The sequence below is a fragment of the Zootermopsis nevadensis genome, unplaced genomic scaffold, assembly GCF_977971745.1.
Source record: "Zootermopsis nevadensis isolate Lab colony 2312 unplaced genomic scaffold, Znev_1.0 Znev_ptg000017l, whole genome shotgun sequence".
NCBI classification, from domain to species: domain Eukaryota; kingdom Metazoa; phylum Arthropoda; class Insecta; order Blattodea; family Termopsidae; genus Zootermopsis; species Zootermopsis nevadensis.
Genome location: NW_028259149.1, coordinates 9654052 through 9678085, shown reverse-complemented (window position 1 = coordinate 9678085; position 24034 = coordinate 9654052). Strand labels below are relative to the sequence as shown.

The following is a 24034-nucleotide window of genomic DNA, read 5'->3' as shown; positions in this document are numbered from 1 at the left end:
AACTTTCACGTGAAAATTATTGACACAGTAACAGCGCAGATATTCGACGTTATAAATGCGACAAATTTAGCGTAATCTAGTGAGAATTTGACTTCCCCCCCAGAAATTGATAACTGAATTATGCGTAGTTCTTGTTAGCAGACGGAAGCGTTAAACTGAAAGTAGGTGTCAGGTGTTTTCAGAACATCATGTTAGTCCGTCAACGTTCGGTGAGAACGATGTAAATGGAGTTGTGCCATTGTAACATAGAAATTTACAGGGTTGGAGTGAACACACCTTCTGTCAATAACTTAATCATGTTGTGTAGTGATTTTGTTGGTAACATTTTGTTAAGTGTGGTGGGAAAGTTGGTAAAGGAGTTGTGGCATTGTTGCATCGAAATGTGATGAGATTTGAAAATGTCCGCCCTCTGTAAATAACTGAACGTAGCTGCCGTCTTTTTACGTTGGTTCTGGTTTTGTACTTGTTTCCCACGGGAGAGATGTAACATTTAATGATTATAATGAGAGAGGGTTCAGAACAAAGTCATTTGTCACAGAGCTGTCAAATGGTTTGAGGAAATTCTTCCCCTGATAAGACGTTTTCCCGCGGGACAGATCGAGACGGGTTGTCTTAAAGCAGGTTATTTAATAAAATGTATAATACCACCTGCTTTAATAGGTGCCGGATTTGAATCCGACCCGGAAACCAGCTGTCCTGACTGATGGTTTTGTGGTTTTCCTCAGTCCCTCCAGGCAAATTCCGGAATACCTTTAATTGGGCCATGACCGATCCCTTCTGTATCCTTTGAATTCATCTTTCATTGTGGTATTATTCGACGCTACTGTACAGTCTGAGCAGCAGATAGTGTCGTAAAATGTACCATAAATAAATACAAATTGAGCTAACAGGGTAACTGTTTTTTTAAGCCGTAGGCCAATGCCCGCCTGCCCCCTTGAAAGACTAGTGGCGCCAGCTCTGCCCGCAAAGTAAACAGTGAAGCTTTCAGACCGATTTGCGAGCTTCCAGTGGTAGGAAAAAAGAAATATTCTCTTGTGGCGCCACTAAGATTTGTTCATTTCGTAGTCCTTACTCGGATGACGCCACGAAAACTGGCTCTTTCCACCGTTAGGCGTATGTGAGAGGGAAGCCGATCAGACTGTCTGTCAGACTGCACTCCGAATGAAGGAATCAAAGGGCCTAAAGATTAAAACTTCATGTAATATGCCTTTTTCAAAACCTTCCAGAAAGTTGTGCAGTGACGTCACATTACCTCCTACTCGCGTGTTTTTCTTCTGATCTTCGGTTTACTCTGCTACACTTCAGATTATTCATTCTGGAAGAGAATTATTGACTGACTGATTTCTTGGTTGCAGCACCATATAATCTGGTAGAAGTTTACCGACGTTTCAGACTTGCTTACTGCCTCCTTCGTCAGGGCAATGAGTAACAGTGTACTGTGCTGACGTGATGGACAAATTGATCAGCAAAACCAAAATGGGGTGCTTGAAATGCAGTATTTCACGTACAGGCTGGTATGGTACATCCATAGTTTAATTCAAACGTAATATTAAGTAAGCTTGCCGATATAAATGACGCGTTCCGTTTGTGTCGGATGTTTTCCTCAAGTTTCAATCTGGGGAATCTGGTCGGTTTGTAGCCGGTGTTGAGGAATGCAGAGCAGCTGCTAGCTACCTGTGGAACCCAGTCACCCGCTTGCAACAAGGGAATAGGTGACTAGCAGTTCGCCCTGGAAAAGTGTCTCAAACATCTCTGTGTCTGCATTTCCAGTAACAGTCACTGGATTGGTTATTCACTTATTTTAGAAGACACGCCTTACTGAACAGCTAACCCCATGGAGCATAGTCGGTCCAGGTGGTCAAGAAATCCCAGCCTTTTGTGCATCCTGAAGGTTAATCTTCGTGTTCACAACAGCCGCCATTGGTCCTGTCTTGAGCGGCGTAAACCACTTCACACCCGCACGAAATCTTTTGGACGCCATATGCTGCGTAACGTTGAACCAGATGCAGAAACGTTGAACGGAATGGAGAGAATATTGTCGCCGTTGATTTAGAGCTGAAGTAACCGATAAATGCAGAACCAACTAGGAATAAGCCCGCAAGAAATTCAATCCAGCCAGTGCGGATCTTGACCAAATTTTATGTTTGCACACATTGAATAATAAAATCAGTCAATCCCATGCAGCCATCACGAGAAGTTGATAGTCGCTTAATTGGCCCTGCACTGATGTAATCCGAAGGTTCACCGAAACGTGTCACTGAAGCCTATTTTGAGCCAGTTCAACTCCATGTTCAGCGTTGAAGGTTGTTATTCCGATACGTTATCTACCTCCCAGCCCACAAGGTATAACAACCCAGAAGACCAACATCGACAATTTAACCGTCGCTAGAACCAGCAGACAGACATCGCCAAGTGGTAATTTTCATGGAAGAGGCTATTAGACGGGCCTTCCTGCAAGCAGCCTAGCATAGTGTGTCGGGCTTCACCTGGTTATCCACCTCAACAAGTATTGAATCCTACGTAGTCTTCTGTACACAGTAACCGGGCTTTGTATTCGAAGCTGTACCGTGGACGAGCAGGTAAAAAGGACCGTTTGAATGAAGGCAGAAGGATCGCCCGGTGCAGAACTTTTCACAGAAGCAGCGCACACCTGCACATCGCATCTGGTTCCTCAGCATCACAGGCTGTTAAAAAAGTCTCTGTACATTAGAGTCGTAGTTGCAAGTCGGCAACATGTTTATTCCTCTAGGTTGATACCACGGACTTAAGACAATTTGCTATTGACATAAATCCGTCGGCAGAAAGTGACCTTGCTGCCTGCCAATCTCTGCATGTTGTAGACTTGCGACTACGTTTCTAGTGTGTAGAGATACTTTCTGAACATTCTTCATAACTGGCTTGGTTCAAGACAGGGTCCAAGGGCAGGAATTTGTGAACATGGTGATAAATAACGATGTTGTTGTTCTAGATTTTGCCGTGTAGACACGCGAGTAGATATCAGCGTTTCGGAGAAAATCTCCTATTGGCAAATACCGACGAGTTTACACGACGCCAAAACCCAAAAGAGCACCTCAGATGTTTATTCACATCAGGGGAGCCTCAGATAAAGGGCAATGCACAGCATAATATTCCTATAAAATATCGGTTAATGTAAACAGATTAAATATCCGTATTTATTACGTCTGTCTGATCAAGACATGTCCATGTATCCTGTGGATGTGAAGCGACAGTTGGCAGTCCCGTTTGTTTAAAACACCGGATTGTGTCGTCAGTTTTAGTTGGCGTTTGCAGCAGAAACTCTGCCTTAAACTGCCATTGCAGTTTAGCTGCAATGAAGCAAGCGTCCCCCTTCTTGAAGATTCTGTTTCATTCCGTCCCATCCGGCCTATTCATGCGTCAGTCTTTTCATACCAAGAGACCGTTTTCCAGTGGACAATATCGCATCTCTGGCTGTCTTCTATCTTTACTTTTCAGGTAGCTATACAATAAGGTATTGCGTAGGAGAAATGGTTGTGCGGACAATGGCGGACATTTCCTTCAATGGGGTCTGCCAGCTCGAGCAAAGAAAGAGCAAATGCAGTGTATTTAACCGGATGCTTGTACAAAATAATGGGTCTTGTTATAGCGATCTGAAAATCAGTGAATTTATTGCAAATATTGTATTGAACATAATATAGGAATTTGATTCTTATGGGCCCGTGATATACGTACCTTATTTCTTACGCGAGACATTTTTCTCGCTGGTGAATACTGAGATTCGAACTTGTTACTCCCGAATACAAATCAGGTTATGTCTCCTCGGTAAAGATCATAAAGGAGTCGTATAAATATCTGAACATCGTTTTGCGTATCGTAATCATAACGCCTAGGTCATTTTGATTCACTGTCGACTTGAACTCGATTCACCTGACCGCTAATTAGACATTTATCGATCGTAGTCTTTGGGGCTTTGCCGTCATTTCGTCTTGTAGGTGGCTGCCAACGTTTTAGAGGAACGTTTCACGTCCCTGAAGATGGAGGCGATATGTTACTCCGAAACGTTGTTAGCAACCTACAAAAATGAAGGACGTCGCAACCTAAAAGAGTGGACTTATTGTCGTGAGAACTTTATTTATCTTTTGATATTCATATTATTGAAGATTTCTGTCTTCTGGGTTGTTGCGCTGTGTAGTCTGGTCGATGAAAACCTCAAATCTTACATTTATATTATTGTTTCAAGATCTGTCATTACGCATTTTGACATCCGACACGCTCTATGGAAGACTAGCATGGTACTTAACTCCTTAGCCAGCCAAGTTACAGACTGAGTTAGCCTGGCTAGGACACGCTTGAAATTAATTAAGAATTAATTACCATACATATGTTTCAATGAACAAGTTGGTAAAGCTTTTAGTGGTAATTAACTGTGGATATAAATGACACTTCGCGTTTTAAGTTGATTTATTCTACTGCACTGCGCCTCGTTAGGAAGCCCCTGGCTCTCATTGACGCGCGGAGCCTTACTCTGAATTAATGTCTCTGAGGCGAGCCTCGAGCTCAGAGGCCACTGATCAGGATTCGCCGCTAATGCATGCACGCACAAACATACACGCCTGCATACAGCTTTTCTGTTGTACGTACAAGAAAGATTTGGTGTGCTCCGAGGCCCCCACGTGGTTAGGTCAGGTACAGTCTCGGTTACCACCTGTCGAATGGAAGTGAAGGAACGCTTTCCGTTACAACTGGAATGTTTCTGCGTTAAAATGTTTATTGAAACGGAATCTTGCCTCACAAGATGTGTGGAGCGACCCCTCTGATTGTCACTCTGAGCCAAAGTGGTGTAAAGACGATGGTACGCTTTTAAAGTCGCTTTCAGAATTTTGTTTTGTATTATATGCTCTTTTCGGACAAAATTTCGTCAGAGATTATTATGCGACTAGAATGTGCCTCTGTTACGGACCGAACATGACGCTCGAGTGGTTAACATTCGTGGTTCGTATTCTAGAGGTATCAACTTAAAATCTCTGCCCGGAGACTGGATATCATGAGATTTTTTGTGACTTTTCCCCAGTTCGTATTGCCATATTTCAGGATAGTGACGTAAATTGGCCCACGATCGCTTCCTTCCGCATCCTTTCCATTCATTATTCATTAATCTGTAATTAACAGTTGAAATCGTAATTAAATAAACCATTAATAAATGAAAAGGACCTTTTGGTTTATGTGATGGGTGTGGTCCTGTATTACCGGGATGAAATTTCAACGGTTAGTTGGTTGGTTCCTCGGTTTATGTTCTTAGTTTAAAATAAGAGACATTTCATAAACACAGTAGTTGACAAGATGACCTTCCAGCGTAGAAGGTAACTGTTTCTGTAAGTCTCTGAGAAAACATTTAAATATAAACGTGCACATCTTGGTGTGACTGAAGAAGTGATTTTTAGTTCCCTGCGTCGCCACGCGTATCTACTGACGTGTATGTATAGTCGGCGCAGTAGTTTTTGGCCGGTGGAGAAGCTGGCGGACGGGCCTAGTCTGTGTACCTGACGTGGCACGGTCAGTGTATTTCTTTTGTTTCGGCGTTCATTCCGATAAACTCCTCGGTGCTGTCAGCATTATACTATCGCAAAAGAGACTCGCTCCTAGCTTTCCGCTTGAAAATTCCACCGGCCAAAAACTGCTGCGCCGACTATACCGCTGCATCACATAGTCTTCATTCGCAACGTATGTGTCGATTACTCGACAGCTCGCCCGACCAATTGGGCACAATAAAAGCAGCCAGTGTCGCCCGGGGAGAAGCAGGGGCGTACGTACAGGATTTGTTGATTACAATAGAGTGGGATCGTAAGGGTGGATTGATTTGTAGAAGGGGGTGGTTATGTAATTCAGTACAAGGGCTGAATGACTTGACACCTGATCTTGCGTCACAGACACTGCAGGCACTTGGGAGTTAAAAAAGAGCCACAAATATTATGGTTACGTAAAACACGATCTTAGAATCCTTCAAGTTTTTGTCGAATGTGCGAAAATGCAACGGGAAGTATTTGGAAACGAAATGCTTTTTGAGGTGTCTGGATATGAAGACACGCGAATAAGAGGGAAATTAAATTTTTCGTACGATGAGGATAGAAGGAAGTTTTTTATGGCCTGAACGTGTAATTCGGAGGAGGGAAACAAATGAGCAAGTAATTTGGGTTTGAAAATGTCATCGAAAGAGGCCACGTAAAAGACGGATACCTGCCTGGGAGGGTAACATTAAAATAAATCTTGGGAAAAATGTTGTGAGGTGACAGAACAGGCTTAGGAGCATATACAAATGTGAAGTCATGTTAATCCTTCAAAGCCCAGTCGTTACTGTGTATCACGCTGCATTTTGTATTCACGGGTTTCATGTTCTTAGCGAAAAGAACGAGTATTTCCTTCAACAACATTGACCAGTCATCTTTATTAATTGAGAAGTGTTGTATTTTCTTTGAGGTACAAACAGAATTCGTAAATGTTCGGCTTTGAAGAGTTAAGTAATCGCGAAAAACGTGCATCTATTTCGCTGTGCAAGAACCAAACTGCTTTCTGGGTGACAGTTGCGTCTTTGTTGTCACGTGGGGAGAGTTAAACACCGATTAGAGTCATAATTTCTTGTAGTTGTCCATGTACGCTAACACTTCTGTAATGTTCAGCCATTTTCAGTGTCATAGAAAAGACAAAGTTTGTAGTACCCAACAGGGAATGTATTGGATTCAAATCATTCAACTTCTGACAAGTTTTCCTATGGGTAACTGACAGGCTGCTTCCTCTCACGAGGGCATGGAGTCTCGCTGCTGGGGCATGTGGTGATTGACATGTATATTCCTCAGTTACAGTTTGCACACGTAACATGATTATCCTCGCCTTTGTTCCGTCCGCTGCTGTAACCAGAGCAAGTCAGTGACGAGCCTTGGGCCCCGAACCTGTAATTGGGAGTTGTGTCATTGTTTGAAGCATGTCTTGACGTCTCTAAAGTAGAAGCCTCTGTTCTTGAAGTAACAGATATCGGTGTTTATGAAGCAGTGTATCTCATATGGCCCACAGCTGCGCTGGGTCCACAGTTTTTAATGTGATAACTACAGTGTGTGTACTAATAAATTGTACGACTCTGATTTTGCAGACAGTTTCTGATGCAGGAGTTATAGGTTATTATTATTATTATTATTATTATTATTATTATTGTATCTGTAATTGGCCATCAGGCTGTTGATACAGCACACAAATAATAAATAAATAATAAATAATTGAAGAATTGTTGTTGTATTTACGTAGGATTGGAGACGTTGAATGGCCTTCATATCGTTATACTTTTTTGGAAAGAAACAATTTTGGATGGGAAACCTTTTACAAATCGGTTATTTTAACGACCGAGGAAATGGGATGAAAAAATAAAAGTTTCCCTGAGGAGGATTGGTTGAGTGGATAACAGCTGGACTGAGAGGCTTACGATCGTATTCATTGGCAGGTTTTGGTATTAGCGACTTTTTTAAACATCTGGGTTCTCTTTTGGGGGGGTGGGGGGTAGTTGGTGTGTTTCGGGTTGCCTAAAGTTTAGGGTTGCACTTAAACCTAATCTGGAGATTATTCCTCTCATCACACCCAGGTTTTGGCACAGAAGTTTTCGCCGAAATAACTGGCACTCTTATTTTTTTTGTATTTGGCATAGTAGGCCATAAATTTGCCGCCCTGCCTCAGAGGTAGCATCTGTACAGAATACGAGTAAGCACAAATGAATAACTGTCTGGATTGTTATTAATATCGCTGAGGGATTTTTTTTATTTCCGTTTGCTGCGTCATGAGAAAAGGACCTCTGTCGTTCAAATTTCTGAAGAGTTCTAATAAAACTAGTTGCATACTGAGCATTGTGGGATACTACCGCGTGGGAAATGCGGCTCGCCACAAGAAATGACTGACTGCAACGTGAGTGGTGGATTGTTATTGAAAATTGGTCACGCCATTGCGGTTACACGTTGGATTATAACAGGTTAAATACAGTCCGAATTCTTAGTCGTGGCCTGTGGTGTGAGCATGATGGGAAATGTGACAGTAGTAGTTGGTGTATGTTATATTGAACAAAGGCTTTGTTAAACAGTAGAGATTGCTTCTGACGACAGTGAAGTTTGAGAAGGACAACTCGGTTTTCAGTTGATGTTTCCAACAAGGCTAAAAAGCACAGACGTAGGTCTCTGTCGTCGTCAGGACGTCACAGCGTTCGAAACGAAAGCTAGGTTCTGCTTGTAGGAGCTCCACACTAGTGTCTGGTGGTTTTATGTATGTTATATCAGTCATCGGCAGTTGTAGAAGAATCCTCCTCGACAGACGGTGGGGCCGCTCGTCCCATCACATGTGGGAATTAGGTGTGATGTGAAGTTGTCTGAATATGGTGACCACATGTAGGAGAGGCGAAACAAAAACTATGTGGGTAGGGGACAAGAGACTTTCAATCGTAAAGAAACGTAGCAAGCCTACGAGGGATGCTTGAAACCGGTTACTGCAGTTTCCACTAACAAGACCATTTCGAATATCCTAAACTTGAAAGCGAGAAGATTTAAGAGAAGTTAAAGATCCGAATATCATATTGGGCATTGTCCAAACTGACGTATATTTGATATATTTGATGACAAATCTGGAAAATATTGTGAAAGATAAGGACATTACACTAAAAACAAAAATAAGAATCATCAAAGCAATGGTCTTCCCTGTAGTAATTTATGAATGTGGAAGCTGGACAATTAGGAAAATGGAAAGAAGGAAAATTGATGCATTTGAGCTTTGAGCTTTGGACTTGGAGACGACTTTTAAGAGTGCCATGGACTGCCAAGAGAACAAATGGATCAGTTCTAAAGTACTTTGGTTATATCATGCGAGCCGACAACAGTCTAGAAAAATCGATAATGGTTGGAAAAGTGGAAGGTAGTAGGCATAGAGGAAGACCCAGGATGAGATGGATTGATGGAATCAGGGAACCATGGAAGAACTGAGGACAGTTACTAGAGACAGAAGAGGATGGAGGGATTTTGTTCATAATGTCACTAGGTGTCGGCCCCGACTCGATGGTACCTGAACTGAATGTTTAATGATTGCTTGTCATTATACTGGTTGTTTTATTATTTTAATAGTTTTCACGACGGTTGGAGTCGAACCCGGGTCGCTTTGAATACTAGGCTAGTGTGTCAACCAGTGTCAGGAACATTTTTAATATCGCTACGTTTATAAGTCATTCAATATTTAAAATGCTGTCGTCTTTTTATGAATTCAGCGAGGATTTTTTTTCTCTCAAGCGAACAGATGTTTGAGTATGGAGATAGAATCCAGCGTTTCGGAGACTGTCGCTACATCCATCATCGACCCTGACAATGGAGGCACAGTCTCCGAAGCGTTGGTTGTAACGGCTGTTAGCCCGAGAAGACTTCACTTGTCGTGAAGGCTTCAAATCTTGTACGTATTTTACGAGTTCTTTGTCGGCCTATAGATTAGAGACTCTGACATTCTGAACACGTGAAATTTTTACTTTTTTCTTTATATTTCCATGTTTATTTCTCCCGTAACTGCCATCCATTTTGAAATTTATTAATACTTGGACCAGTGTGGTAAAACAAATATATAAATTCGGATACTATTTCAACATTTCGAAAACTGTATCAAGGGGATGCTAGAGCATCCTGGGACTTAAATGCTAATTCTTAACCCTGCCCATGCTACGAACGCAATATCTCGATTAATGCGTCTGTATTCTTATTATTTTAATACCCTTGGTAATTAGAAGAACTGACTTGCCATGTTATTTGATTATGTATCACTTATTGCTCCCAGAATACGTGTTTTTTGTTCATTTGAAAACCCTAATTTTTTCATTGTTTTCAATTCTGTCCTGTCATTATAAACATTGAAATGGATGGTTACATTTCGACGCAGAGAGAACCAAGTTATACACGGCAGTAATCAGTATCACGTTGTAAGTGTGCGTGTGATTTAAAAAATGGACCGTCGGGAAGAAAGAGGGGAACCCATGATTGGTATAATTTTCGCTCCCCTCTGATTGTCTACGTCCGGTCACGTGCTCGAAAGTGAATGGCTCGTGGCTATTGTAATGTTATCTGGCGAACAAAAGCGAAGTAAAATAATGTACGTATTACGATTTACTGGGTCATACACAGAGTTAAGTGCGTCAACATTAGAATCACACACGGGAAGGAAATCTTTGACACAATTTGCGCAGGACATGAATATGATGAGACGAAGTTCATATGAATTCCGTGCTCACACGTTTGATCGTTCGAGATGACTTCATTGCATTCATCGAAAGCTTCAAATCTTACACGTTTCGTTCTTGTTTGTTCGATATTTTATTAGACTTTGGCAATCCTCGAGTTTTTCTATGATTTCCCAAAGTCTAGGGCAAAAGCAGGTTCAGTTCCCTTTGCTGCAAAAGTAAATATTAACCCTCCAGCCACGTATTTTCAAACTGCAATATTTGTTTGGGTCGCTGAATCTAATGGCTTTCAGTAACCTCAGGACCACCGATGGATTTGATGCGTAATTACCACGCCTGTAGTAAGGCCCCTACCTACACAGGACAGTAGCCCATAACACGGAGAGATTCGAACACACAGCCACGCCTTGTTTGGGAATGACCGCTCGGCCAATTATAATACCTAAATTTACACACGGGCTAAAGAGGCTTGCTGAGGTCTTGGAAATTAACAGCGAGGCTTCACGAGTGTGATTTACGGTAGGCCCACACACCTCTCTGACTGCAAGGGAAGAATTTGTGTTGAAGGGTATATGATCTGCTATCGTGAAGTTCAGAAAGTGAGATTTCAGGTTATCACGGCAGCGAGCATGAAGATGGCAGCCTACTGGGATGTTGCTCCGTGTAGTCTCGTAGACGTCGACCGACGTTTCAGACGTGCATACTGCCAGGACCGAGAGTAAACCATGAGCTGACAAGCGGCTTACGCACTTCCCTGATGGAAGGCTGTCATCACACGGAAATAGTGTTTTGACGTTAGCAGACTGTAGAAAACTACGAAAATCTGTTATTTTTGCCCCTGTGTGTAACAGGTTATGGTGGATCACATCTGTCGCATACCCTAACAGAATCTGAGCATCTGGCCTCCAATCCGTTGAAGGTCAGGTGGGTGTTCTGTGTCCCCTGTTGAGCCCTTTCTTGTGGAGCGGACCCACATCTGCAGACACGTGTTGGGGCCGGAAGCAGAAACAACATTTGTTGAAGAAAGATACCGACCAGGTGTTCCGTTTACAAGATGGCAACGGTGCACGTGCTGAAGAAGACTTCAGACTGTGATGTAATGAGATGCGATCTCTGGCTCTGTTAATAAGATCCTCATAGTTGATTCAGGCGAGAGAGTACGAGTTCGAGACCAGGACACTTACTTTACAGCTCATTATCGCGTGATAACTCTTGCTGCAGCACAGTGACCATTACGATAAATGGAGGCAAAACTAAAAGAATGAATGCAAAGAGATAAAAATTAAATATAAATATGGAAGAAATAAACAAAAATACAATGTAGGCAGATAAGAAAGGAAAAGGTGACAAGGATGAAAGGAAGCAAGGGAGAAAGAATGAAATAAGGAAACGAGAACAACAGACAGAGAAACAGAAATAGAAACGAAGATGGGGAGAACTAGAAGGATGTTTTCGGGTGCGCATGTTAACTCGTGAAGAAATTAATGCTTTTTCATGAAACTTGGTGTGAAGGCTCCTCTGCGATTGAGATTTTTAACTTCCTACCATCGATAACAAAATGACGACCGCGCGAGCTCTCGAAGTGAGAGCGACTTTGTGCTCAGATAAAAATACATATCTGAACACGCAAAGTTTATGTGGGATCTCAGGTTCTCATAACAACGAATATGAAGATGGTCACCTTTTGGGGTTGTAGCGCCGTGTAATCTGATTGAAGTTTACCGACTTTTAGAGGTGCTTGCCGCCTCCATCATCAGGGCGATCGTGTGTCTAACATTAAAAGGATTTTATCGCCAAATTCTACGTTATATAAAGCAAATTCTCATGTCGGGTAGTGGAAATCATGGACAAGCAAAGTTGTTAAATTGTACAACTATTTAATTGTTGGTTGTACTGTTATCTGTTTTCAAATTTGGGTGCATAAAGCAAAACAGACGTAAGTTTTTCCATGAACCTCTAACACAAATCCAATATCTCCGTAAGAAATATAATCGCATCCGAATATATAACCAAGATTAATTTAAAAAATTATGTTATTATTTTGTATGTCGCTTCGCATGTGGAGGGGGGTTGTGGTTAGCGTACTTGCCTAATGTTCACAAGGTCCCATGTTCGATCCCAACCATCGTAACTAATAACAAGAAATAACAAACAGTCTGTAATTTTTAACAGCCAGTCACCTGTAGACGCGAGTAGAGCCAGCTCATGAAACATGAAAATGAAATGCACCTCGGACAGTGGGAAATGTGTATCCCAAAGTTGGTATTCGTAATGAATTGAGAGAATCGCTGAATACCTCTCTTGCCGAATTTAATCGAAATCCGTGACTTGACAAATGAAACTTCCATCCACTTTACCCCACTGGTTGTTCTGAACCAATGGCTGGCTGGGCAGTGTTGCTTGCCCCGCAGTTTGCAACAAAGGCTAGTCGAGTGCACTTTAAACAATATGAAACCGCTCGAGTGATGCGAAGTGCCTCAGCCGAGCGTAAAATCCAATACAGTTCGTGAGAACAAGTGCCATAGGCTAGGGGAGAAATTTGCTTACAGTGGGAGGTGAGGTTAGGTTAGGTTTCAATTGAATTTGTGGTTTGAATGAAAGGGTATGACATCTCGTGTTTGGGGATGGGCTATAAACAGGTCAGCGAAGTCTGGCTTGGGGGTGAGAAATGTTGCAATCCGGTAATCCTCCCCTTAAAGCTTCATTAACTTTCATTTGTAGGTGGGCGGTTTTCGATATGTAGCGTGTGGAGTGGAGGACATTTCATGGCGTCTGTGGTTCGAAGTCCCTCTCTCTCCATTGTTTGCACAGTAAGGAAAGTATGAAGCGGTACAACTTTGTCAGAATAGTGACGAGGCTGCTTGCTGGATGACTGGAGTTTGGTTCCCGACAGGCAGGATTTTTCTACTCGTCACAACGTCCATACGGGCTCTGGGGCATACCCAGCCTTCTATTCAAAGTAAATCAGGGTTCTTTCGAAGAGATGAAGTGGCAGGGAGGTGAAGCTGATTACTCACCATCTACTGCCGAGGTTAAGAACGTCTGGAGCTGTACTTGCACTTAGCGTGGTGCTTGGTTAAGCACTGGGGACAATTTTACTTTACAAGGACATTTCTAACTTAGGACATTTACACTTTTACACACAACTGATTTGTGTTTTTTACATAATAAATTAATAATTGTACAATGTATTCTTCATATTTCAGGATGTCGGCGCGTCTCAGTACCCGCGACTATAAAGTAGAGTGGCGTTTTGCCTGAGCAGGTAACAGGTTGACAGTCTTTCAGATTGGCCGGATGACAAACTTATCTTAGAGTTGCCGTGTTCCCTTTCATATTCCTTCATGTTCCTTGTTTGCCTTTCGGAAATGAGTTTCTTTTCATCGCCAGTGCAGAACTGTTGAAGGAGAGTCCGTCCGTCCACGCTACGAAACCGATATGACAGGGGCTGCTTCAAAAACTGCAGTGCGTAGTGCAAAAGCTTGAAGGAGTTGGGCCATTGCTTATGATATAGGTTCCGCGGAAAATTGAGGGATTGTTCAATCACACTCATTAACTTCATTACCAACAGTTTTCTCCTTTTTAAACCCACATTTTGTCTGCATCATAAGAAATGCCACTTCAGAAGAAGTTACAATGTGACAAACTTCTACAATTTTTCTGCGAACTGTATAGCTGATTTTCCTTTAAAGTGACACGTTTCTTAATATTCGTATTGACACTTCACCAAAGTTTTGTAGGACTTAGCTTGTGATCTTCCAGGTTCAGAATTAATTTCTGAACTAACTGAACCCAGATCACGCCCTATGATTCTTAAGCGGTGTTTTCCCTTAAGGTTTTCATCTCCATGCGTGTTGCATGTCTCGCTCATTTCATCTTTGATTTCAGCAAATCCGTGGAGCAGTATTTAATTCCGTCTCGGCTGGCGAGAACAAAGTATCTGTCACTTTTGACTCAGATTTCCCATAATTTTCTGTTCTTCATTTCAGCAGCCTAAATAATTATTTTAGCCCATCTCTGCACCACGTACCTACAGCATGGTTTTTTGATATTCTGCCCAAGTACGGCGGCATCAAGACACGTCCTTAACACAGACCGATATGTAATAAAGTCTGAAGACGATGTTACACACTCTCCAATTCACTCGCTTTGAATGCAAAAGACGTAAAGTGATTCAAACGTCTGCTTTACAAGCCTCAAATAATAAAATATTTGATATGAAGACTTATTGATAAAAAAAGTCATTTTAGGGTTGGATTTTTTACCGCGATATTGAGTTTTAGCTTCATTCGTCGGAAGAGGACGCTTTCCCTTCTCCCCCTTTGATCGCATCCCATAAATAATCCGCTCCGGAAGGGAGGGAGTGGAGTATCCCTAAGTGCCAACAGCTTGTCCTGATACGGTGGTTCTGAAGACTACGCAGCGGTTATCACAGGACAGTTCTTTAAAGGGTTGTCATCTCACAATCGACAGTACCGTGACTTTAACGAAACTTCCGTATTTATCACAGATTTATTACCGAATACCATTTCAGGGTCTGTCTTAAGAACCGACAGTTTCTTCGACATGATGAGTAGAGGTGAAGGAAGTCTTAACACGATATACATGCCAAGTTATGTTGGTAAATTGGGGAGGGGCCACACACACACCGACATGATACTTGCTGATTGGTTCGCTGGATGACTAGTTCGTTCAGAGGCACGTATTTTTTGACCAGCCATCTTCAACAGCTCATTTCTGCTGATAGAGGGTCTGAGGTTCTCACGACGTTCAAGATATCGATGTTATTATTCTGGGTTGCAACGTCGCTTGGACTCGCAAAGTTACCGAGGAACGTACTGACTCCATCAGTCCTGAAGATGGAGGCAGTATGTTCCTCCTAAACGCTGGTATCTGCCTGCAAGTCCACATGGCGTTACATATCAGAAGACCAACATCGACTGATTTGTGCCGCCTTTCTATTTTTCTTGCACAAGATTATGTAACCCCTATTTTGTGTAAACTGTGTCCGGTTTTGTTTATATAACCGGGTTTGTTACGGCCGTCATGAATACGAAGACAATTCGTTGAACGGTCTCTTTATATAGAAAAAATGATTTGTGGTATCACACAGATCCCACCAGCTGGTCAGACAACAGATTTGTGCATAGAATCTGTCACGAGAAGTGTATGAGACAGATGACAGCTCAGTCAAGCAGCCATCTGGTCAGCCCTTTGAAGCACTTGCTAGCTTACCAAACTCTTTGTCCCTTTCCCATACATCAAATAACATCTGAAACCTACTGCACGTATAATACTTGGTCTTTTCTTCACGTCTTTCTTACGCTTTTCTCATTGGCATTTTTAGTATGGTAGTTTATGGTGTTGTCCACACATGGTACTGAAAAGGCGCTAAATAGCTGCAAGGAGTGAAAACAGCAGAGTGGCTTAGAGCGTCTTGGAGTTTGACAATATTAACGGGGTTAAGTCTTGTGCTGGAAGTATCATGCCCCCCTCAGATGGATAGCAGTTCTTTTAAAAATGAAAAAAAAGAACAAAAAATTGAACCGATGCACTGTTTCGTTATGAAATAAAATTGCCTTTGTTGTTGCAGCTAATGTTCCTTTCAGGCACTCAGATTCTCATGTCCAAAATAAAAAACAGAAACGAACTGTTGAGTGCAATGCAGACTCTAGACATGCTCTATATGCAAAGTAAAAGTAAATTTGCCCCTGCTCATCAGTTGAAGAAAAAAAGACTGATCATAAAACTGCGAAAAAGTAGTCCGTGAGTTTATCGTCTCATCCGAAGTCGTGGAAGGTCAGTCGTCCAGTGAGTCGCAGCGTGTGTGGCTTTCCACCCTAGATCCCGACCCTAGATCCTGCTGCCTCCCACAAGTGCGCCGGTCTTAATGAAAAGAACAGACTTGCGCACTGCATGATGCAATGTATCATTGCGCCCAGGGGACTCGCAGTTGTAGTCTCGTTTGTTCGCGGCATCGCGGCTGTGTAACCACTTGCATTAAATGGACGTTTCAGTGAATAGATTCCTCGTTAGCGGGTTCATTGAGGGGCAAGATGATGCTGACATGTGGTTCGTGGTGCCAGATGTTGAGACTTTGGCACAACCTGGAGCTGAGTACAGATCCTAGACGCCCATTTTTTTATAAAGTCGTTGAAATTATATTTGAAGTCCACATAAATAACATTTTTGTAATGACCACCGTCACCACGCCTTTCTGTGATCGCGTTAGAATGCACTTTACCCGTCTTTCAAGAAGACGTATGAGCTGCATCTGTCTGTATGTCTCATTTTAAAACAAAGATTAGGAGGAGTTTGAGTAGGTCAAATAATATTGACCTTGGCATTTCCTTCCAGGACTAAATGACGCCTCTGTAGAGTGTATCAGAGACATCTGGTGATGGAGTGTAGCAACAAAAAATAGAAGAGCATTTCTTTTTCGGAACTCCTATCCGGCTGCTTGTTAGATTTAATTTCCGGCTGCAGGCATCGAGTACAGGCAAAAGACTGTAAAAAGAAAATAAACGGCTCCGAGCAGAAGTTTGTGTCTGCGGTCTCAGTCACACTGTGTCGACTACAAATTAAACGAGGACAAGGGCTGCATTCCTTTGTGTCTGCTGTAACAGTATACATCCCCTTGAAGACTTGGTAATCCTACTTTGTTATGAAAAAGGAAAATGGAGTTCGTTCACCCTGAAGATAATTTTTTGTTTGTTTTCGTTTTTAAGGATATTTTTATCAGACTGGTTCATGTAATATTGACACAAAATACGTGTATTCGGGAGATGCCTAATCGAATAGCGAGAGACAATCCTCAATTAAGATTTTATGGATTTACTCTTTCTCTGCAGGTAAATGCTGGGATAGTGGGCTACCTTACAGTATGGTTGCCTTCTTCCAAATCCTTAACCACTCACCATATTTGAACATCTTCCAGTTTAATTCGATATTCCGTAACTTCATTAGCTGCAATATCATCTTTAATTTAAACGAAATTGAAAATATATACCACACTGGTACACGGATCCGAATTTGATGCTACGAAAAAAGACGATTTTCACATTAAAGAACATTTTTTTTCTCATGTTAACAATTAAGCAGGGAAGTCATACCCACACACATGCAGACATGGCGTAAAGGAGCTATAGTCAGTGTTTCGGTAACCATACCATCGGAGTTTCGCTTATTTGGCTTCCTTTTATTCACAGTTCAACAGTTTCCCCCCCACGCATTTCTTTGCTTGGTCACGTCACCGTGAAGTGTGTCGGAGTTAATGTTATCCGCTCGTATCCTGACCCAAAGTTTATTTTCGGTCGCATTTCATTTGATGTGTTCGGAATAGCACACGTGAATGATTGTGGTCAGTTACCAGTCAGTACAGAAAGATTTACAGCGTCTGATTATGTTCAGGTATCAACACATACTCGGAAAGTGATCGAAACATTTTCACACGGCATCGAAACGCAGGCGGCATCCATCATAACGAACAGTGATAACTGCTGCGCTATCACGAATGAAGGCTGTAACATGGAGAGTAATTTATAGCAAAACATCACAGAAATGAGGGTTATTAAGATCGTCTGCTCACGATTTTTCTTTCTGGGGGGGGGGGGGGGAGAACGAAACAGAAGATAAAAAAACATTGCAGCGTGAGACCGTGGAGTGAAATGATGCTACAGGCATCTTGACCCCTGTGACCTGACCCTTAAAAGAACCTTTTGCCCTTTACATCTTCGCATTCATCGTAAAATGAGTTAAGTTTGATATTCCCACGCCCCCACTCACTCTACCACCCGCGGAACATATTTTGTTCTTGACTTTGGGAATCCCCGTGATTTCATTTCTGTTTGAGAACGTAAAGTCTTCGTAGCTCCAGTGCTAATTAGGCTTAATTTGCGTGAACTTTGTAGTTATAAGGTGTCGACTGACGATGGTTGTGTTCTAAGGTTGTAGCGCCGTGTTGTCTGGTATAAGTTGTGATCATCGTGCCATCATCGCCCTGATGATGGAGGCAGCAAGCATATCTGAAACGTCACCAGACTACACGGTGCTACAACTCGGAAGAACGTGAAATCTCACGGAAGCGTTGTGTTTTCTTTGAGGTACCGACTGGATTTTTTTTGTGTGTGTCAGGGCGGTGTTAAGTGCCGCCGACAGTCGTGATGTCATGTTCACTGTGTTCCAGGGTGGCTGTTCCCGGCTACATGGGTAACCTGAGCGCCACCGTGTCCCATCTGCCGGCGCACCTCAACTCCTGGGAGAGATTTGCTGTTGAGTTCATCCTCACCTTCATTGTCGTCTTCACATACTTCGTCTCCATGGACACCTACCGCAAGTGGCTGGGCAGTTCGGCTCTGACAATCGGCTCGGCTTATCTAGCCTGCACTCTGGTGTCGGTAAATATTCCATTGTGAAACGTCTAATTATATCCAAGTCCTAAGAGGGATGGAGTAACACCAGGTTGAGCAGAATTGCGTGAGGAGCTTCACAATTACGCATGAGAGCGGTGAAGATTTCGGGCAATTTTTTTTTATTTGAACCCGCAAAGGGAAGAGGGCATTTGGGAGATTGGTCGAAGATGGGACGATAATGTTAATAAGTTACGATGATTACTTGTAACAGAAGAATTTTGGCGATCTCGCCGGATTTTGACCTTTGTTCTCTGCGACACCAGTGGCGTCAGATTTTTCCTGGGTGAATGAGGGGGGAGGGGTTGTGTTTGGAGCAAATCCCACGCGGTGCGCAGCTGCCTGTGAATTCCTAATTTGAGGATACCCGCATGCAAAATTCTTCATACGGGAACTCACCACCCAGTCAGTTTGACTCGCAGAAACAAATGCATGTCTTCATGTTGTTTCCAGTATTGTTGTTTGATAAGGACAGGCAGACAGGGCGAAGCTGAGTTCATTTCTGCAAATTTTATTTGCCAACACGCAACAAAAGAAAGATTTATCTTGAAGGGACAGTATACGAGAATGTGGACTTCTGTGTCGAGTTCTTGCGAAGACAGGTAATGAGCTTTCGGATTCAATAAAATACGTAAAGTGTCATGACCAGACAAGCGACCATCAGCTGTTTAAAGAAGAATATGCAACATTTAGTTAGGTTTTACATTGAAGAAGATTCGGAAAACAAGGCCGGGTGACGGTCGTGGCAAAGTTGTTACATGAAGACTTCGCGTGGTTTGAAATAGATTAGCCGAAGTAGGTAAGATTTGTAGAGCCGGACAGGGCGAAGCCAGGAGTTGAATGAAGTGGGAAGGAAGACAAGACAAAAAAAAAATGATTACGTAGACGGCAGGTGGTTCTCCCTACCGGTTCTTCGCGTACAGTTCCGTCTCAGAATATTGGCACATTTGAGGGAAGCCGGCTGTGCATGTGCAGAGGCCTTCTACAATTCTGTCTTCCAGTGTCCTGTTTAGAAACCTAAACTAAAACTTAACCTAAGATGGCTGTCTTCTGGGTTGTTGCGCCGTGTAGTCTGGCAGAAGTTTACCGACGTTTCAGAGGTTCTTGCTACCTCCATAATCATCAGGGCGATGATGATGGAGACGGCATTGACCTCTGAAACGTCGGAAAACATTTACAAGACTAGCGTGTATTGAGCGTGTTTAAGAACAGGAGAGCTTTTGGACAGAAATATATTCGACGTTTCGGGAGTTTGCTCTACACAAGGCTTCAGATGATTGGTTATTATGATACTCAGAGATTTACTATTGATTATTTTTTATTTTAATACTGGTGACAACCATTCGCATCAAGACGGGAGTAGGGTCAACTCCCGAAACGTCGTGTGAATCAAAAACACCCTACAGTGTACAGTGTCTAAATATATTAATGATGAATCGATCATTTCTCAAACCTTTTCGAGAATAGCATGACAACTGTGCTTTCCCTGCTCTGGATTGTGACAAAAATTCTCAGTGGCAGACAAAAACCTATCCATGACATTACATTATCACCGCAAAGCTGCAATAAAATGATCAGTAACATGATGAAGAATGAACCGAAATGGAGGATGCGCTCGGTCACCGTCTAGTAAGAAGCATCTCAACATAATGATTATCTTGTACTCTTTCCTTTCTTTGTTGTCGTCTTCATTGTTGCGTGCCGTGCATGCCAGGTGCCAGGTGAGGCAGTCCCCCCCCCCCCCCTTCTAGAGGTCTATCAGGGGCCACTTTACAGCGGTGTGCACTGAACCGACGGCGAGACTGAAAATGGCTGCCTCGTCGTGTAGTCTGGTAGAAGCTGGCAAATTGGATCTCGAAGAAATAGTATGTTACAGTGTTGATTGGATTCATCTGGCTAAAGATAGTAACCACTGACGGGCTGCTGTAAACACGGTGATGAACCTTCGGGTTCAATAAAAGACAGGAATTTCTTGACCATCTACGCGTCTGATGGTTTGTCAGGGGCTCTGACCGAATGTCTGCCCATTCTAACATCATGAGGGGAACTGAATTAATTGCCCTCACCATATCGTAAGGTCGACAGACTGTCACGTGATGTCGTGGAAGATGGCACAAAAAACACAACAATTAGACCCTGATATTACAGCATGGCGTCTTTGTGACGTCACTGTTTGTGGCTTAAGTCCTCTCCTCAGTTTGTTCCCCCCTCCCTCCATATACATACAGGAAACAAGCTCTCTAGATCAGGGGTGGACATTTGGGGCTTTAATGTGGAAGGGACCAAATAATTTCGCGTATAAATTATGGCCTATACGAAACAGTTGAAGATTAGCTGTCAGTTATTCTGACAGAACATGCCTTAAAGAGAATATATCAGAAGACAATAATTTATATTCAGATTTAATTTTAGGAAATCAAGCACAGCTGTTACTATAGTTTGAACTGGCGTTTTATTTATAGTTCATGTGTGGAAACAGTATTTTATTACGGCGAGTGGCTCTTAAACCCCCGCCAAACTGGCAAGTTTGAGAAGACTAAATATATTATTAAAGTGGTGGAATTAGTAGATCTGGCGTTCTCATTGACGCAGAGCACGCATGGGAGAGACGAAGAACTCTGATGAAGTGAAGAGAAGAAGAAACCACTTGCGGGCGTAGGTGTGAGCCTAGATGAGAGAATATTATTAAAATCGACCTTAAAGAAATTAGGACACGAAAATATGGACTGAATTCTGATCAGTCCAGGACAGGGCACAGTGGTTGGCAAGAGTGCAAACAACTCGACCAGAACTCTATTTAGAAAAGCACTGTTCACTTTGTAGGAAGGACCTAAGAAAGGACTCTATTCGTACACTTCTGATTGTCCCATCTGCCCTTTTTCGTAACACTTCCCGTTCCTTCCCACATGGTTCAAGTGTCTATTAACCCGCTGCTCTAAATAGGCTTTAAACTGAACCAGAGGTCTTGTGTTTTTCTTCTTTAACACACAACAATTCTGAAAACCGCATGTGGAAGCACGTGGTTCTCCACAAAGCACCAATTCCAGGACGCGCCGTCCTACAAGTTCGTTCAAATGGCTCGTGTGCTTTATTTTCGAATTCTGCGACAGCGATATGTTATTCATGGCACACCCCTCTCGCCGGGTAGTACTGTCAGTTTCGGTCAGACGTGCGGGAGCCACAGAGGGAACTATTGATCTTCAGCTGTTGCGCCTATACGACTAAAATATTTTTTGTTTTTAAATTCATTCACTTGTTATTCGCGTTCCGTGTCATCTCTTTATTCTTCCACTTTCTTCCTCTCATTTGTTTCTTTCTGCATTTTCCCTTCTTTAATGACGCATTAACTGTTGCATATTCTAAAATGAAAAGTTCCTCTTAAGGCACTATCCGAGTATTTATGTGGAGAGACTGACGGTCAGGATTGTCGGTTCCCGGGGCGTGCTTCAAATACAGGACCACCTGAGTGCTAACAATCCTATCACCACGTTTGATTGGTTCTTGTTAAGTCTTTGGTAACAGCTTGCAGTTCGCGCTGACGTTGAAGTTAGCTGCTGAATCCTGGTTCTTACACCGACAAATCGGGCAGGATTCCTTGAATTCTGCGAGAAATGTGAAGTACATTCATGGAGCAGACACGCAGTTCATCCATATCCACTCCCGCCTTCGATTAATTTCCTACTGAAGATTCCCCAAAACGAAAGGGAGAAACGAGCATCTCAGTGTTCCGGTACGCATGAGTGGTTCATCTAAATTAGGTCTATATGCGATAGACATGGTGTTTCGATTTACTTCTGCGTTCGTCTTCATGTGACTCATAACAGACATACATTTCTCGTTTCCTTTATTTTCGAGATTATTACCAGAGGTCCGCATCGAACCAGAAACCCTTTAACGTACCAAAGTTGTATGCTGTGTATTAAAAAAAAAAACTCGCGTGTTCTTCCTTCAGAAGTCTGACATCCATATGCATTAGCATTTAAAATTATACTTCTTCATACGTTACATCTTCCAGATTACCAAATTCACATGCACTCTTCTTGTTCCAAAGTGCTGGGTCCGCTTTAATGCAGTGGGTTCAGATACAACACGCAAATACTTCACCCACAACTTCAGTACCATTTCCATCTCGTGTTACTTCAGTAACTTGCTCCCTCTCTGCTCTTAAAAATTCATACAATGTAAGTGATGTTCCGTCAGTTTGTGTGCGACGTTACTCGGGCTGCTTCGCCATACCTGTCCTGCATCTGTCGTGTAACAAAGTATTCTTCCTTGCTTTTCGCCAATATCAAAGCCAGTGTGTCCTCATGTATAATTCACTCTTCACGAAACACCACCACTTACCTCTTTTTGATCCCGTGGTCACTGAAACTTTTTAATCACCCCCTGTTTTCCTTTTCACGTGCCACGAGAACGTATTTTGTCTCTTTGGCCCCTTTAAGCTTTTAACATCACATCTTTTCCATAACCACGTGGTTGGTCCTTATTGGATGACACCCCGCTTCATTGCCTGATCGATGGTGGAGGATTCTGAATTCATCCTGAAGACAGCAAATATACAGTATTTTCCGAAACGCTGGATAGTCACTTTCTACATTCTACACGGCTTATTATCGAAAGCTAAAGTTTTTAAAAGTCGCAGAACGTTCGGCTCACCGCTGTACCTTACTAGAATCTACTGTCACTTTCACGATGTACGAGTACAGTTCATGTATGTCTTTGTCAGTTTATTTAGGATGTGTTTCTCATCAGTTCTCACATATAAAACCATTTCGTAGAGAGTTCTCTATCTCTTCTGTTTTGTTGTTATTGTAGCCAATCAGCCGATTTTATAGTGCTAAAGCAGTACCTGAGTTTCGTTGTTTTAGCAACCTTTTACATAAATCGATTCCTGTTATGCAGCAGGGACACTGCATTCCGGCGAATGGTCGTGTATAACGAAAACGCGTACAACGGGAAACATATAACTGTCATTTTGATGCAAGCTTATTGCTTGAATCACATTCTCTGACAAGCCTGAAGAAAGTTCGACTGCAGGTAACAAGCTTTAAAATTTGGCCGCGGATATGCGAAAGCGCATATAACGGGAGTGAACAAAAAAAGAAAATTAGTCATGTGGATTTTATGTTTTTTTTTAGACTCTTGTAAAAAATGGCACTTTCATTATTTCAATGCAAAGACATGGTTTACTTTTGCATTCCAGATGCCGTCTATGAATCCTTCAAGAACATTAGGCCCAGCATTTGTGATGAACAAGTGGGACAGTCATTGGGTAAGTTTTCTTTATTTAGTATGAGCAGTTGGTCAAATCACTAAAGACAGTCTGTTTTTTGTAGAGACATGTGACTCAACTACATTAATGGTGAAAATTACTTTTACGTGAGAAGTGCTTACACTGATGAAGTTGAATTCA

The 24034-nt window shown here is 42.4% G+C and overlaps 1 protein-coding gene across 1 annotated transcript in view; it reads left to right on the top strand.

Moving 5' to 3' along the window:
- The window catches only part of LOC110833986 (MIP channel family protein big brain), a 40751-nt gene that overhangs the window by 10238 nt on the left and 6479 nt on the right, over positions 1-24034 (top strand). The window contains exons 4-5 of the mRNA XM_087350359.1: positions 18399-18609; positions 23825-23893. Coding sequence (XP_087206485.1) covers positions 18399-18609; positions 23825-23893 — 280 coding nt within the window. The remainder of the gene's footprint in view (positions 1-18398; positions 18610-23824; positions 23894-24034) is intronic.